This window comes from Heterocephalus glaber, unplaced genomic scaffold (assembly GCF_053883595.1).
Source record: "Heterocephalus glaber isolate CG9 unplaced genomic scaffold, H.glaber_assembly_v1.0 deba00001543, whole genome shotgun sequence".
Classification (NCBI taxonomy): Eukaryota; Metazoa; Chordata; class Mammalia; order Rodentia; family Bathyergidae; genus Heterocephalus; species Heterocephalus glaber.
In genome coordinates this window covers 1,322,895-1,336,182 of record NW_028258336.1, presented here as the reverse complement: position 1 = coordinate 1,336,182, position 13,288 = coordinate 1,322,895, and the positions used below count along the sequence as shown (strand labels likewise).

The following is a 13,288-nucleotide window of genomic DNA, read 5'->3' as shown; positions in this document are numbered from 1 at the left end:
GGAATACCATAGCTGCAGTTTACTGTGTAACTTTAGGGACATTGTCTACATTTTCTCTGCTTCTCTTCTTATCTGAAAAATAGGGATGATCATTGTGCCTAGGGTGATTGTAAGGATGAAGTGAGTTGACACTCATATACCTCAGAACTGCACCTGGCACAGTGAGCACTGAGTAAGTGTTAATTGTATTGGGCTCTTATTGTCAAGCTCCTTGCTCCATATGTGCAATTTCCTTTAATCCTCCTGATGACCCTGGGAGGTGTAAGTTTGCTTATTGTATCTCATAGGTGATAAAACTGTGCTGCAGAGAGGTTTAATTCACTTGCTCAAGGTTACATATCTAGGCACTGATGGGTGCAGCGGCCTGTCTGTGGCTCTGTTCATATGACCTCCCTGCCAAGAATTTTAAGGAATAGCATTGTTTTCCACAAAACTTTGGATCATCTTCTCCAGTGGTCTACTTCCATGGCCACCCGATTGGCCTCTGTCTGCTGTGGCGATAGCCTTGTGGCGTGGGCAATGGGCTCCGTTCCTCAGCCCTGCACGTCACACTGTGCTTTCTTTCAGCCTTTCTGCATTGACCACTGAGAGATCCAAGGTGCCAGCAGCCGGACTGGAGTCACTCTCTGCTTCTCCTTTGTGCTCAGTGGCACCTGTCACTGGGCTTTCTGAAGAGCCCTGACTCCTTATTGTGTCCTGTGGGCTCATGCTGTCTGCCCTTAACGGGCTGTGGGCAGGGATTGAGGCCTGCAGCACTTCTGGCTTGCACCAGCCCCTTCTGACTACCCACCCAGCCCCTCACAGGGAAGCAAGCAGCACACTCTGTTTAGCTGATTGGTTGAAAAAATGAATTGAGATATTTGATACCTATAAATTTGGTCTTAAGGTGAGCCCATCAGTTTCATTCTATTTTAATTGAGATGAAATTCACATACTATAAAATTCACTGAGTCCATTATTTTAAATTGAAAATGCAATAACTCATTCTGTTTACTAGAATGTTTTAACTTTGTTCTGTTTGATTTTTTTTTTTATGATTTCTAAAAATGTGGTAGGTGGAAAGATTTTTAGATAGTGATTTCTTTTAAAGAGATTTCTTTTTTAAGAGATTGAAGTGGGGAGCTTGCCCTAGACTTGGAGCTGGCACGTTAGGTGTGTGGGGTGGGATGTAGGGCTATCAGGACTGCAGACTCCCTCCCCTTAACTTCCTTACCTCTATTGAAGACCCATGTTGTGCTGCCACCCAGCACCAAACTGCTAATTTCTTTGCAGTATAGAATCGTGACTAGGATATACAGCATTCTTGGTTTAGTTTATGTGATCTGAAAATATCTTTTATTCCTGCCTCATCAAATTGTCCAAATCCTGTCTTTTGTAAAAGGGTAGTGTAGTAGGTCAGCAAAATCAGGGGGCCTTCCAAAGAATTTTGTTTGGTTCTTTGGCAAATGCCTGGGGCTTAGGGGGTTAAACTGAAAATCTCTTTCAAACAGTTGTACATTAAACAGTCACAGATTGGTGTTTGTTAAGCATCAGAAACTTTTTTTCTTCCCAGTATTGGGGATTGAACCCAAGGTTTTCACACTGAACTACATCCCCAGTCCTTTTTAAATGTTGAGACCCGGTCTCACTAAATTGCTCAGGCTGGGCTTAAATTTGTAATCCTGGTGCAGCCCTTCAGAGTGCGAGATTATAGGCATGTGTCACTGTGCCCAGCCAGAAATGATTGTAAGAAACAATAAGAATTGGTCAGCATATTAGATTGGGTGAAAATGTACTTCCAATTACTGGGGCTGCAGGTAGTCCTTAAAAGGGCTAAAAGAATGGAGCAAAATAATTCTCTTTAGGAAACTGTTGCATACGATGTTTTGTAAGTGAGTTAATTTGATATTTGTTCATAGAATTTCTTTATACCTTTTGTTACAGTAACTTATGAATGTCATAGGTTGGAGCTTAGATCACAAAACTGCCTTGGTTATTTGTAAATACTAAGCTGTATATAATGAATATTATTCACATATGAAAACCTTTGCTATATAAATAAGTATTTTGGATCAGGGTGAAGTAGTTGAGTGAGCAGGTATATCTAACCAAAGAGAATGGAGCATAATCTAGTGAATCTGGTAAAGATGTGTTCTGTCAGTCTGATATTTTGGGCCCCAATATCAGGAATTTTACACAGGTACTGCCCAGTGCCTCAGGTATCTGTGTCTTCCACTGTTCTGGGGAGAATTTGGGGGTGAGAGGAAAGAGAACTTGCCAGTCCCGTAGATGTGACAGTCTTGTAACTCCAGATCAGTATTTAAATGTCGCTCCAGGGAGGAGTTGAGTTGTTGAAAATTGTGCAGTGAGGAACCCAGGGAAGTGGCAGGGGACAGAGATGCCAAGAGGATACAGATGACAGAAGCTACACTCATAGAAAGAAGTGGGCAGGATTCCAGAAGTGGGCAGCCTTCCAAAAGTGGTTTGCCCAGCAGTTTTTTTATTTACTGGTTTATGGACTTCTTAGGCAAGGATGTATTTTAATGGAGTCACTTTGGAAGAAAATTTGCATGGCCGTGATGCTAAGTCTTGGACTTGATGAAACCTCTGCCGAGTCATAATGGCTTTTCATTTTATTTTTTTGTGAGAGCCAAAGACTATCAGTGAGGGTGCTGTCTGAGAATAAAGGCAGACATTCAAGCTTGGTCTGTGAGGGCAGCTTGGGCAAGGCAAGGGATCTGCATCATTGACATCACCGACATGGAGTACGCAGGCTGCCCTTGGTTATCCAAGCAAGTAGAGTTCAGGCAGTAGGTTCTAATGGTGGTAAAGTGGGGGTTCTGGAGCCGTACTACTTAAATGTAGATATAGGTTCTACCTCTCAATCGCTGAGTGTAATCATGTCCAAGATAAACTTCTGCCCCACAATTTTCTCATATGTAGAGTGAGAATAAGGGTAATGCCACCTTATGTGGTTGTATTGGAGCTTGAATGTGGTTAATACCTACAACTTCCAATAAGTATTTGATGATAATGACGGTCATTAAAAAGGGTGTGGCAGTCAGGAGAAAGTGTACAGTGTGCAGTTAGGCAGAGGTACTTGCCTCCTCTGCCCAGCAAAGTTCTCTCTGAACCAAGCCACAAGTGGACAAGTCCCCACCCAAATAAATGACTGGTCTGTTCTCCCTCATCTTTTACAACATTGCTCTGAATCATGGCTGACCTTGAAACAGTTAACCTGCCCTGTCTGCATCCATCTTCCTGGCCATGATTGTGGAGTCTCAAGAGGCAGGTATGGTATGTTTTATGCACAGTCCTAGAGTCATAGAAGATCTAGGCCTCCTGTAATAGACTAGGACTGAAAGTTTTGCACTGGATTTTTCTTACACAGAAGTGAGGTTCTTCTGACAAGTGGCAAGAAGAGACTGTTGTAGAGACTCCTAGGTTTCTGCATGTATGGTGGGGATCTCTCTGGAGTCGAGCCTCTAGGTTAGGTGCCTCTGGGTTCTTTTGCTCTGTGTACAGATTTAGCCTCAGAAAGACTCAAGCATAGTTTTCAGTTTGCTGAATTTGAAAAGTCACAGAGCTTTTTCTTGCTGTAGTGTCCCCTAGTGAGGGGTGTACATAGCTGCATAGGTGTGCTGTGAACAGAGGCTTGGTTGATGGTTGCTGGGAGACTTGGCAGGGGTGAAGAATCATTATAATTCCCCTTCTGTTAAGAATCCCATTGAACTGGCTTGCTGGGTGGTTTAAATTGAGGAAGTGCTAGGCAGAAGCAGCTAGCATACAGATCTGTCCAGACTATTAGTTTAGGATTTTTTCCCCCTCCAAAAAGACATACATACATTGCCAGGAAAAGCTAACAAAAATTTCAAGGCAGATTTGGAAGAATTAAATTATTCTTAGGCATATTGCCTGGTTTCCAAGCATTTAGGGATATGTAAATTTCCGTGTTCTTTAGAGCTCTGTGTCTCTTTTGTACAGAGTACATTAGTACTAAAAATGAGATTTGCTAGCTCTACATTTTTGTGTGAATTTATGCAAGGAATATTTAATTTGATTTTGGATCTTTCAGAAGGGGAGGCTTTCTTCAGACAGATAATATAGCTTATTTTTTTTCATATGCTCCGCTGGCTGCATTAATTTTTTTTCTCTGATGACTGAAATGCAAAGTAGAGTACCCAAATTAATATTCTCTATACACAAAGACTTTCAGTGTTTGTTTTTGCTTCCTTTAATATGTATCTCTCCTAAGAGTGCTATTGTATTACAGCTAAGAGGCTTTAACCATGTAATGTTGAATACTTTACACTTCTGAATGCCAACATAACAATTAGTCTGTGATTAAATTTGGCTTCTTCTGTTGCCTACACTGAAGAGTACCTATAATATTAAACTTCTGAAGTGTTTCACTCTTCAAAACTTATAAAAGCTCTCTTTGACATAGCACCCTGAAATTGTGTGGCTCTTGTTTTTATTGCTTTATTGTGCTTCCAATTTAACTGAAGTCTTTTGGTTGCGTTTACACTTTATAATAAAGATAATGGTGGGAAATGAATGATGTGCAAAGTGTGTGTCATGCGTCCTATCAGCTGCACACTTGGGCTTCTCCACACTCTCTCTGCCTTATGGAGTCTTTGACTCCAGTGGTGTGCTTCCTCTGTGCTTAAAAACAAAAAGAAAAACACTTTCCTTACCCACCTCCCCTCCAGTAAGGTAACTTTAGTGAGTACTCTACAGCAACTATAGTCACTTCCTCTGATTTCTTAACTCCTGGAAATCTTGTGACTGTCCTCACTACCAGACTTGAATCTGCTTTCTCAGAAAGTCAGTGATGATTCCACAATGAGCAGAACTCAGGTTTGCTAGCCTTGACTTGGTCTCCCCCGTGTGGATGCTTACACAGGACTTACTCACTTGTAGGCATCACCTGTTGCTCCCTGATACCTCTTGTCCTGTGTTTCTGGGACAGGGCATTGCCTTTGGTCCTTGACTTTCTCATTTGGGTTCATCAAACCTCAATGTGTGATCCTTGGATGATTTTTAAACTTTTTTTCTTTTGATGAGCTTTCATATTTCATTGAATTCAGCTTTGCCTTATTTACAGATTGTTACCAAATCCCTGTGTCCCTTGTCCTGAATCACAGCCCAGGTTTTAACCAGCCACTAGTACCCCAGCAAGTGGAGGCCTGCTTCACTGTAAGTCCATTGAGTCTCCTGGCTTCCCTTTGCCTGGTATTGACACAATATTCTTTGCAGTAATAGTAATGCAGGATCAGAGGATCAGACACCCTTTGCCTCTCTCCCTCTCCCTCTCTCTCTCTGCTCCCATTTAAGCATTTGCCACCTCCCACACATTCTCCCCTGGGATACCTCTTCAGCCCTTTCCTTTCCATTCCTGCTACCACTTCCTCCCAGGTTCATGCCCTCTTGGCCACTTGTCCAGACTGCTGCAACACACTTTTCTTTACTTTCTTCACCTCTTTTCTTGCCCCAAACCAGTGCCTCCATGCATCGTGGTAAGTTAGATTGAGATTCCCCAGGTGCAGCTCCAGTCCCCTGTTGCCCTTTCTCCCTGCCCTTCCAGAGGTCCACATTGTGGACTGGATCATCCACACACTCAACGGGCATGTGTGGTGTCAGATGGCTCCTACCTGTCTTTCCAGCCCAGGTCTGCTGTTCCCTCTTTGGCTTCAGAGGGATCGAACTGCCTGTTCTAGCTCTTCCCAGAATGTAACATTTAATGTTTACTCACCTCTGTACCTAGGATCATGCCACAAATTCCACTCTTGTCTTCATATTATTACAATTAGATGTGACATCTCCCTCACTTGATCCCCATAGCATTTAGTGTGTGCTCTGTTACAGCTTTGACCTAATGTTTTGGTTCCTTTTGTACTAGTCTTATCTCTGAGACTTTGCCACAGGCCAACGTCCCTCCTCCCATCCCGCCCCATGTTCTTAGAAGGCAAGGACTGTCTTACTAATCTTAGTGGTGTGTGCTCTCATGCAGCCCCACACTGGCCTGTGCAAGTCTGCTAAATTGATTAAATACTTGGTCAATGGAAGTAGAAATTCAGATTCACACAGATGGCAAAGTGTGATGTTCGTTTATAAGTCTTGTTTTTCCCTTGCTAGGTGAAGCTGAGTGTGGAGTGCAACAGTAAAATCAGACAACAGATGGACAGTGTGACAAGAACATCAGAGAGGATTGGGCCTCGTCGTGAGAGACAGCCTGGAGTCGGTGTGTTGGCAAGTTACTGAGAAGAAAACCAGGGGGACTGTGGCACACCAAGGAAGCAGAGCCTGTCTGCAGTCACACCATTGATGGAGGACAGATGGACAGCCGGATGGCCAATCAGCTCTCCTCTTAAGCCTTGGGAGAGTGGACCTGTGTCCTCCACTGGACACCTATTAGGAATTCTAACACACTCTCTGAACTCTCTTTCTGTCAGAGTGCAAACTTAGACTGCGGTGTTCCATCTGACTCATCCATTGCATGGTAACATCTGCAAACATGAGTGCTGAGGGCTACCAGTACAGAGCATTGTATGATTATAAAAAGGAAAGAGAGGAAGACATCGACCTACACTTGGGAGACATACTAACTGTGAACAAAGGGTCCTTGGTTGCACATGGATTCAGTGATGGACAGGAAGCCCGGCCAGAAGAAATTGGCTGGTTAAATGGCTATAATGAAACCACTGGGGAGAGGGGGGACTTCCCGGGGACTTATGTGGAATATATTGGAAGGAAAAAGATCTCACCTCCCACTCCAAAGCCCAGGCCACCTCGACCCCTTCCTGTTGCACCAGGTTCTTCAAAAACTGAAGCAGACATTGAGCAACAAGGTCAGCATTGATGAAGCATTACTTAATGACTTTTCTTCCTTGCTCTCTCTCTCTCTCTTTCTCTCTCTCTGCCTGTCTCGGTAAAGTCTTAGGTTTGGGCTGGGGTGCTATTGTCTGGGCAGGAGTTATCTTGGCATCCTATATGGTGCATAAAACCTGGGTTGAACAGTACAAGGCTAGAAGTTTATTTTTGTGGGGTTAGGAGTTGCTATAAAACTAGGGAGATGGTATCTGAGAACCTGATTAGTGAGTAACTTTAAGCACTATTATTACAGTTGCCACTGAATTAAATGCCTATTGCATTCTTATTTTTATAATTGATATATCTAATCACTTTGGGGAAGTAGAGGGTAAGTCTAATGCAAGCAAGTGTATTTAGTATAAATACAATTTGAGCGGAAAAATGTAGAGGGTAATAAAACGACCACAGAACACAACAGAGAAGAAGTCATTGTTTTTCTAACCTGGTGTCTACCTCTTGGTTTCCTCTCCAGGACCACTTGGCTTAAGCTAAAATGTGGTCCTGAGTTAGCATAAAAGTAAGGGGTTTTTCTTCCATCATCATAGTGTCACTTGTAGCATTAATACCTGTGGTCTACTTGGCTATCCTGAGTGGAAAATACAATCCACTAGATACTTTTCTTCAGTGGAAACCTCCTCTACTCAAAGCCCACTCACTGTTCACTGGAAACATCCACACTTGCAGCTTGGCGCACAGCTGTTCATATATGAATTTTGTTCTGTTCGGTGTCTCACTGAGACAAGAGTTATGGTTGGCCTTACTCTTATCAGCCTTGTCAAATACTGGTTTTCCCACTAGCAAATCCCAAGCTTTTTATTTTTTTCTTTCTTGTGTAGTCTTTTTTTTCCGCAGAGACAGAGAAAGGAATGGGAACATATATTTAAAACAGATGCAGCTAACTTGCACTGATTAGCTACTAAGTAGACCTGACTCAATATTGCTGAAGATCTCTGGAGGCAATTCTGATACTGCTAGTGTTGTAGTATCTTTATTTTTTATCTATTTATTTATTCTTTACATAGTCAGTGATCTGCATTTATCACTGGCTCTTTGTAATTTTCTTAGGATTCCTAAATTTCTTTTTATTTTATTTATTTGCTACCAGGGATCGAACTGGGGACCTTGTGCTTGCCAGGCAGGCGCTGGAATCACTGAGCTAAATCCCCAGCCCTATCTATTTATTTATTTACCGGGGATCAAACTCAGGACCTTGTGCTTGCCAGGCAGGTGCGGTGCCACTGAGCTAAATCCCTGGCCCAGAAACTGCTTTTTAACACTGGGAATAGGATTGGGACTATTGTTGAAATGTGAAGGAATTTACTAAAAATACACTTGAAGAGAAGCCCTTTCTTCCCTACTAGATCCTAAAATGAATGTTGTATTATATTTTATAATTACTCAAGTCTACTCATAACTTTTACTATACTATAGTTAAAAAGCAAGTTTTTTTCAAAAACTTTGTCTGCACCTACTTGTGTAATTTTGCATTTCTTTTATCATTTCACTTAGCAGATTGAATATAAATATATTAACTTTACTTCACCAAATTATAAATTTGTAATTTGGCTCTTTTTGAAAGTTAGAAACACTTCCTTAAGTAGGCTCATTCCGAAGGAAAAATGACTTAATTTGTCCCAAAATACAAAGAGTTACAGAATCATAAAAATATCTCAGTTGAATTAGAAGAGATTATTAAAAGTGTAATAAGGTTATCTTCTCAAGATTATGACAAAAAGATTTTGTAAAAATGGTTTCTAAACAAAATTGCATTTGGTAACTGCCATCAGGTATAAGTTTACTTGGATGTAATATTCAGGAAAGTCCAAATGTAGGACTTTATAGGAAAAATGATTTTTTCTTTTTAGATGCCAAATTATTTTACGTTTTCTTTCTTAGTAATGTGACAGTTGAGACTTTTTAACAGCCTGTTCATTTTTCTTTTTAGTACATGGGAAGATAGAGTAAAATGAAAATTTTTAGCAGGATTCAAGAAAGAGGTCCGTGATAATGTGCTCAAAAGTATTTAGAAAGAGAAAGCCTAAATATAAATGAAAAATTAGGAGTGATTGAAAGGTTGTAAAGTCAATGTAGGGAACTGAGGAGGAGAGTATTACCCTAAACATTAACATGAAGTGAGAATTCCTATGAAGTGAGAATTCAGTAGCTCCCACTAGTCCCATGTTCAAGTGGTAGGGACAGTAGTTGTAAGGATAAATTGTGTGTGTTGGAACCTGTGAGACTGATTTCCTTTGCCTATGTACATTTTCATGTGCAGTTTTTCAGTTTAAAACTGTAAGATGGCAAGAAAGGTTCATTCTTTTCTTCTCTTATATAATCAAGTCCTTTTGTCCTTTTTTGTTTTTTACCTTTTTACTCTTCCACCTGAGTTAGGCTGTTTTTTGTGTCTGACTGTCTTTTATTTAGAAAGTAAAACCCCAAGGTCTAAGAGCTATATCCAGTTCTGTCTTGTGGACTCCTGACACACACACACACACACACACCACACTGGGCAAGAGTGTGCTCAGACTAGTATGCAAGCTAACTACATTTCCCTGTATCTTGCTGAGCCTTAGAATCCTCTCCATTTCCTCTGAGACAGTCTTACTGTGTTCCCCACGCTGGTCTCGAACTCCTGGGCTCAAGCTGTCCTCCTGGCTCAGTCCCAGTAGCTGGGACTACAGGTAAGCCCCATCACACCCTTCTATCTGTTTTTAAAAGAAAGCCATCGTTAGACTCTAGCCAGAAGTAGACTCTCTCTGAGAGGTTCCACCCCACATAAGACAATCCATTCTTCCTTCCTTCCTTGAACCATATATTCCTGGAAAGAAAGCTGTGAAGTGTAACTCAAAGTAAAAAAACCCATGTGAAATCTAATAACCAACTCTTAGGAAAATACACTTTTCTGCTGTTACATTTTGGATGCAATCGTTTAGGAAGTCCTGGCCTATAGATCGAATGAATTTGTTTATTGGAAATTGTGGATTTGGGGGCCTCAAATTCATTCAGCAAACTGAGCTACTATTTTGTGCTAGAAGGCAAGGATAAAAGATGCAATCAAGATGTCCCCTCTTGGCTCTCCCCCTCTGAATGGCTGTGTTTTGTCCCCTCTGCCTGGCTGGCTCTTTCCCAGACAACCCTTGCTGACCCACTCTCTCCTTCTAGCCCCAGTCTCTGTCATGCCAGCTGGCCCCCCAACCCAGTTTCATGCTGAAACTTGCCCCTTTACTTCTGCATTTACTAGCTAACCTTTGCAATTTCATCTCTTCTCCAGGGTGGGTTGCAGGCTTCCTGTGGGCAGGGCTTTTTATGGTTTCTCATTATCCCAAGTCTCTAGAACAGTGGAGTAGAGCCCCAGAAAGTTGGCAGAGGCATCCGGTCGAAGCTCATCCTCCAGCAGTGTCACAGTGCACCTGGCTTTTGAAATTAGCCACATGCCTTGTATGTCACATGCAGGTATACAGGGCTTAATAGCCTATCCTGCTTTGGGAGACCAGGGCTTAATTGCCATGTGCGATATTCACATCCAAGCATCCTGTGCCCTTGGCCTTAACCGTGGACACTTACCTTCTACCCCCAAAGGGATAGCTCGGGGACAGGTAGTTCTGGTCGCAAAGTGAGTTAGACAGACGGTGCCTTTAGCTACACAAGTCGGGTGAGTGGAAGGTGTGTCATGATTGGCAAGCATCCTGTGGCACAAACTGGCCTGGTTCTCTCTTTCTTTTTATTTCCTTCCCTTTACATGGGAGGTAAAATCACCACTAGGAGAATCACATGTTATTTTGTTTCTCCACAACCAAGGAAAGCCCTGATTGGTCTTTGGAGAGGACATCTTCCCTGTTCTGTCCAGGAGAAGAGTGTGAGGGTGTACCAGGTGTATGTCGTCGTGGCTCTGAGCTCAGCTGTTTGAGTGCTGGCTCTTGACTGTCCTGCACACAACCCTGTTTAGCTGGGGCCCTGTATCTCCTCTTTCACACAAGGAAAAGAATCAATTGGAAATGAGGCTTCAAAGATATGGGCATAAAAATATATGCTTCTCATATGTGAGCTACCTCATGGAACCATCGTTTCTCTAGGTAGCCATTTTAACACATCCTTTAAGATGCTTTCATTAAAGTCATCCTGATGCAGAATATGTAGGCTAGTGAGAGTTGATGACTGTGTTAGTTTGTGTAAAGCAGTGAAATCTGCTAACTTGAAAGATCACCAGTGAGGTGGAGTTCACGTCTTCCCCATTCACGGCCCACCCTTCCTGGCTTCCCTCATCGGACTCTTGACAGTGGGTCCCAGCTGGTTTCACAGAGAAAGCAAATAGCACTATTTTGCCTTGGTCTACATTTCGATTAGAATCCCTTCTAAACAGAAAAGGAAAATAGCTTGCAATTGGTGTTTGTTTTCATGGTTTCCCAAGCTGTATTTTTTTTACATTTTTCACACTCAGTATTTAAGCGTCCCTCCAGGGTTGTCACTCCATGTCTAGAAAGCAAGGCTGTCATAAATCACATAAATCGACTTAACACTGTACAGAGGGCACAGAAAGTAGTGACCCAGTCCCAAATTACACACCTTGGCCAAGCGTCGTGGTCATAACACATGAATCTTGCCTTGAGAAAACTGGAGTAATGCAAATAATTTGCCTTGCTTCATGAATTACTTTATGAATTGTGTTCTATTTCAGAATGTTTTCTCTTCACTTTCTCTGCCTTTCCTCTTACTGAAATGCGGCTTCACCGTGAAGTCAGCAGATGTCTGGCTAAGTGTTCTGACTTGTGGTGCTGACTGCCCCTTCAGCAGTCTCTGACCACTCTGCCCTTGTGAGAAGCAGAGCCAGATACAGGATCTTTGAAAATAGGACTCTTGAGCTCTGTCTCTAACTTCTCACCAACCACCAAAGTCCATCAGTGCTCTGCGAGTGTTTTACCTAGGCCTAAAAATTTAAGTGTTAGCTTTCTGTGTTTTAGTAGGAAATAAAATATATATTTCTGAAAGATATCAAAATGATTAAACGCATAGGCCTGTTTCTTATAAAATCAGGGGAGCATAACTCCCTCTTTTGTGATTGCAGTATGTATTATTCATGTACTGTACTGCGCTACATATTCCAACAGTTTTTCCTCATGAGATTTCAGTGGTTATATTCTTGTTACTAAGTTCTTGATTTGTTAAAAACACTTTTCTTATTTAAAATTCAGTAATTTGGTTTCCCCAGAAATTGTATACAAGGAAGGGAAGTAGCTGTAATTAATAATTTGTGTGTCTGCAGTTATTTGAAAAGGAAATTGACAACGAGAAGAAAGGATTTTCACTTTTACAGCCTTTTAAAGGGTGCAGGTTCTATCTCTGAGCTGGCTTAGCCACGTGAAGAATTTACAAGCAGAGGCACTGGGCGGGTGAGTCAGGGCTGCCCTGGGTATTCCCAGAGAGGAGAGGAAGATCTCCCCCTCCTTCCCCAGGCTGTTATTTAAAGGGAAGGACCTGATTTTCTCTTTCCTGGAGCTGTGGTGACTGAAGTTCAGTGTGATGTCATTTGGGGAGAAGCTTTCTGCCAGATTATGGTGACCTGTGTCCTTTAGAATTGAAGAGCTAAGCAGAGCAAGTTATGTTTTTTTTTTTTTTGGTACCTAGGATTGAACTCGGGACCTTGCACTTGCGAGGCAGGCGGTGGAACCTCTGAGCTAAATATCTGGCCCCCAACTTATGACTTTATTTTTTTGGTACTGGGGATCAAACTTGGGTCCTTGGGCGTGTGAGGCAGGCGGTGGAAGCACTGAGCTAGATCCCTGGCCCATGTTTTCTTAAATGATACATAGCAGTTCCCTCTCATCCATGCCTTTGCTGTTCATGTTTCAGTTACAGGAGGTCATCCAAGGTCTGAAAAATCTTACTGAACAATAGATATTGAGTGAGAAACCACATTCACATAACCTTTATTAAAGTATATTGTGATATTTATTTTATTATGAGTTATTTTTTGTTTACTATCTTACTGTGCCTACTTTATAAATTAATCTGTAATCACAGGTGTGTGTGTGTAGGAAGAAAATAGAATGTAGAGTTTGGTCTTATCTGTGGCTTCAGGCATCCACCGAGAAGGATCTTGGAGCATACCCTTCAAATGCAGGGAACTGCTATGTTCATGTGCTTTTATTTAGGCTTCTGACTTTATAGATATTTTTATTTTTTTCCCAAAATGGATAAAGGGTCCAATATGCATATCTGTACAGTTGGAATGCCCTCAAATCTCTACAGAAGTTATTTAAGAGCAGGAACCTTTTTTGTTCAGTAGCAATCAAGATGATATTATATAATAAAATTTTCTTTGTCAAAAACGTAGAATCCTAGAGGCATTTCTTTTTAAACTTAGTTATCAATAGATTTTTTTGATGAATTTCGTGTCATTCTTTTCTGATTTTAGGTGAATATATTTTTGTCTAAAACA

The 13,288-nt window shown here is 41.7% G+C and overlaps 1 protein-coding gene across 5 annotated transcripts in view; it reads left to right on the top strand.

Annotated features, from left to right (window-relative positions):
* The window catches only part of Pik3r1 (phosphoinositide-3-kinase regulatory subunit 1), a 138,040-nt gene that overhangs the window by 55,067 nt on the left and 69,685 nt on the right, over nucleotides 1-13,288 (top strand). For 3 of the 5 annotated variants that reach the window (XM_087189520.1, XM_087189521.1, XM_004862838.4), the window contains exon 2: nucleotides 6,118-6,830. In XM_087189520.1, the coding sequence (XP_087045646.1) occupies nucleotides 6,479-6,830 (352 nt within the window). In that variant the 5' untranslated portion in view covers nucleotides 6,118-6,478. Of the gene's footprint in view, nucleotides 1-1,953; nucleotides 3,272-5,091; nucleotides 5,179-6,117; nucleotides 6,831-13,288 lie in introns of those variants that run through there. The other 2 variants (XM_004862840.4, XM_004862839.4) reach the window with 2 other exon arrangements.